The following is a 3,619-nucleotide window of genomic DNA, read 5'->3' as shown; positions in this document are numbered from 1 at the left end:
AGGTTCTCAAGGTTGACAGGAGCAGTGGGGGACTGTGAGGTCATAGGAGCCCATATCACTTCATTGATCATGTCCACATGAGCCCTGAGACGAATCAAAATGTCCGCTCCGATGTAAACATCACGCGGTAGGTCTGGAAGGACCAGGAAATAATGGGTTAAGCATCTGTCATTCCACTTCAAGTTCAGGGCACAGATGCCCTTGGCAGTCACCATGGTCGACGGGCAGGAATTCAAAGGGAATCGTGTGCGCTTGTTAGCAAAAGGAGTGTCCGTTGTGTGCTGTTTGAGCGCATTGAACAGTGAGAGGCTGATGGCTGAATTGTCTGCCCACAGTGCTAGTATGGGGTCTGTTGTTGTGATATCGTTCAGCTGTAGACCCCCCATGACCTGGGGGCCATATGAGTCGGAGTCTTTGGCTAGCTGGAAAGCACATAGCAGTGACCTTGAACCTTGCTTTTGGGTCGAGACGTTCCCGCGGCTGGCGTTGAGATTTTCTGTGACCTTTGTGACCTGGCAGTTTGTCTGGGGTGAACTTGGACTGAGGAGGCAGAGGTTCTCGCACTTGAGCCCAAATTTTCAGCTGTTTAAAGTCTAACAGGGGTTCAAAATGGTCTAACAGGTCTTTGCCAGTGAGGAGAGGAAATGTATCCAATTTGGAGATGTACACAGGGTGCACTAAGCTCATAGGGCCGATGGTCAGGTGAATTGGAGCTACCTGTTCAAGTTGGACATCATTTTGGCTGTAGGATTGCACATTCAGCACACACCTCTGATATTTAAGAGTTCGATTCTGTCTCTTGGCTTCAATCTGAAGTCTGTCAAAAAGTTGGCTTGATATTAGAGTGAGGTCAGCTCCGGTGTCCACGAGGGCATCCAGTTTCACCTCATTTTCCAATGTGATGGCCAGGTATAGTTTTTTGGCCACCCCCCTTTCGATCAGGTTCCCCAGGAGTTTTGGCACTGGGGCTTGTGTGGTGACTGGCAAGCAGTCAGAGCTGGTTTCGTGTGGCTCGTCAGGGAGGCAGACCACCAAAACCGCGCTTTCGGGTACTTTGGGGTTTGTGTTGGAGATGTGGTGCTGGATGTTGGCTGGCTCTGGTGGTTCAACAGTCAGCTGAGATGGTTGTGTGATGTCATCACTTGGTGGTGGTATATGTGGTTCTGTGGTTGACAGTGGATTAGCAGGGGTCTGGTTGGGAGGTTCATTTTGAGAGGACTCTGAGTGGTCGTTGGGGTCAGATCTCATGCTCAGTCATAACTGATCTGACTCATCCTTCTTGTCTCTCTTGTGGGACTTTTCCTGGAGGAGCTCCTTTAAAAGTCTCATGATCTCTACTGATTCAGACGAAGCTTCCCGGTTCTGTTCGGCTGACGGTTTATATTTGGGCTTGTCCAGGGCGTGTTGAGAGGGGTTCTGCTGCTGGCAGTCTGAGCTCGATGCTTGTGTCGGTGAGTGTCGGTACCCTTTGGACTGTCTCTTAGCTTCCCAGGTGGCTTCACCCTTTCGGTTGAGAGGTGGTTGTGACCTGTCCCAGGATCTCTCGGGGTGCCCAGTCTGATGCTTTGGACGGGCACCACCATGGCCACGCTGCCCTCTGCTGGCTGGGAAGGATCTTGACATTGTGTTGACAGGTTTGTCACTGTGGCTTGGCTTGGCGCCCTCTAGGGCAAGTTCTGAACTCTGATTAGTGACAGGATAGATTGTGGGGGGTTTTCCCATCTTTTCAGAAGCAGTTCTTTGTTTGGCATAGGCCTTATGGCTTAAGTCTCGCAGCTGTTGGGTGGACATAGTCCGTGGGCAAGCCAGAACCCCCAAATGGTGACTCACTGTTGGGTGCAGGTTCCGGAGGAACAGAGTTTTGAAATTGAATTCTTCTTCCATTCCTGGCTCATTCCGTGCTCCGAAGTATGCTTGTCTGAGCCTGGTGTAGAAAGACTGCGTGGTTTCCTGTCTGCCCTGTTTAAGGTCCATGGCCGTAATCAGCCCTTGCTCTGATTCTGGGTCAGAGAATTCTTTAATCAAAGCCTGCTGCAGTTGCTGGTAATCCACTTTGACTGTTTCTGGCTGTCGGTCTAGAAAGCTCCGGACTTCACGGCTGGCGGTGATTCTGAGCAGGTACAGTCTGTCTCGTGTGGTAACATTGGCAACAGTTTGCAAGTGAAAATCAATGTCTTTTAAATAGTCGTGCACATCGTGGCCTCCTGTAGGGCTTGGAGTGAAAGTGGGAATATTTCTAGCCAGCTTATCCAATTCTTTAGGTGACATACTGTGACTGGAAGACAGCCTTTGGAAAGGCTCCCACCCCCTTTCTGCTGCTGGGGGTTCTGGGATGCTGGCAGGTGATGTCTTGAGCAGTGGGCTCTCTTGTCTAGGAGGTATCAGTCTACTGGTTAGGGGAAATTCTGTGGTGTGCATTTCCCTTTCAGAGTCACTTTGCAGTCTATATGAATGTTTAAGCTCTCGGTGAACTGTGTCAAGTTCTTCTTTCAAATAGTCTCTTTGTTGGGCCAGGGCACTGACTTCAGCCCGGGCACTTTGCAGGTGGCCCTCACAGGCCTTGGCCCTGGCTTCTCTTTCTTTAAGTTCAGTCTCTGCTCTCCTCAGGAGAGCCTCAGCTTGCTGGAGTTTTTTACTCAGCTCCTCTCTGGTGTCCTTTTCCTGCTGCTCTCGTCGTGCTGTATCTACACGGAGATCAGTCGTTCTGGAGTCTCTCTACTTCCTCCTGCAGCTCTGGGTCCTTTTCGTCCGCTGTCCTGTGCTCGTGCTGAGTCTCCGAGGTTAGCTGGTCCAGTTGACTCTGAGCGTGCATCCAGTTTCTCTGAGCTCCCTCAGCCTGGAGCTTCAGCGCTGCTGCTTCCTGTTCCCAGCGGGAGATGCTCTCTTCACTCAGCTTTGCCTGGCCGAGGAGGTTATGGGCCAGTGACCCGACGATCTTGGCCAGCTCTTTGTGGCTGTAGTCCTGTGTCGGGTCGTGGGCCATCAAGGCACTCAGGTTGTCATCGAGCTGTTCCCGGCTCATGTTCTGCAGGTCCCTGGCGGCTTCAGGAATAAGGGTGCTAGTCAGGGCACTCAGCCAGGTCTCTAGTTGATCCCAGTGGGCATCAGGGCTGGATGATCGAGACATGTTGGCTCACTGGTGAAGAGAGAGAGAGAGAGAGAGAGAGAGGGAGAGAGAGGGAGGGACAGCACACAGGCCAATGCAAGTCCTTATAGAGTTAGCAGGCTACAATTATAGTAATTTTTATGTTCTATGCTTGGTCTGTTTGATGGATACAAACAGTTAATGGAGGGTAGACTTTGCAGCTTGGATCGTCAATCTATTACTCGGCTTTCTCTGATGATTCTCAAAGGTTCGGCCTCTTAAAGGTTGAGGAGAAACCTGATTTTGGGGTTTCGCTCGTTGGAAGGGTCAGTATTCTATGGGTTAGGCTTAGTGATGGATCGAGGTGATCCAGTCGGGATCCCGTGGCAGCTCACTGTGATCCGCCGTGGGGGCCACCGTCGCTTCACCAACTAAGCACTAGAGGGAGTGTTACCTATAGGTGCACACAAATGGCTAGAATACAGAGATTAATTTTACATTTAAATTCAAACACTGTTTGAACTAAATTTAAAA

The 3,619-nt window shown here is 50.7% G+C and overlaps 1 protein-coding gene across 1 annotated transcript; it reads right to left on the bottom strand.

Moving 5' to 3' along the window:
- Positions 1 to 1,254: 1,254 nt before the first annotated feature.
- LOC127452710 (uncharacterized) lies at positions 1,255 to 3,127 on the bottom strand. The gene is made up of 4 exons (XM_051718320.1): positions 2,720 to 3,127; positions 2,417 to 2,664; positions 2,306 to 2,362; positions 1,255 to 2,269 (listed from the first exon to the last, which is right to left on the bottom strand). Exons 1-4 carry the CDS (start codon positions 3,125 to 3,127, stop codon positions 1,255 to 1,257), a joined length of 1,728 nt encoding a protein of 575 aa, XP_051574280.1.
- Between the last annotated feature and the right edge of the window lie 492 nt (positions 3,128 to 3,619).

The sequence above is a fragment of the Myxocyprinus asiaticus genome, chromosome 15 (genome assembly GCF_019703515.2).
Source record: "Myxocyprinus asiaticus isolate MX2 ecotype Aquarium Trade chromosome 15, UBuf_Myxa_2, whole genome shotgun sequence".
In the NCBI taxonomy this organism is placed as follows: Eukaryota; Metazoa; Chordata; class Actinopteri; order Cypriniformes; family Catostomidae; genus Myxocyprinus; species Myxocyprinus asiaticus.
The sequence above is the reverse complement of the archived record's forward strand: the minus strand, read 5'-3'. Positions and strand labels throughout refer to the sequence as shown.

Coding starts and splice junctions, on each gene's coding strand:
- LOC127452710 (XM_051718320.1), bottom strand. CDS start 3,127: ATGTCTCGATCATCCAGCCCTGATGCCCACTGGGATCAACTAGAGACC. Junction 2,363..2,416: donor AGTGACTCTGAAAGGGAAAT/GCACACCACAGA, acceptor TAGACAAGAGAG/CCCACTGCTCAAGACATCAC. Junction 2,270..2,305: donor CCCCCAGCAGCAGAAAGGGG/GTGGGAGCCTTT, acceptor TTCCAGTCACAG/TATGTCACCTAAAGAATTGG.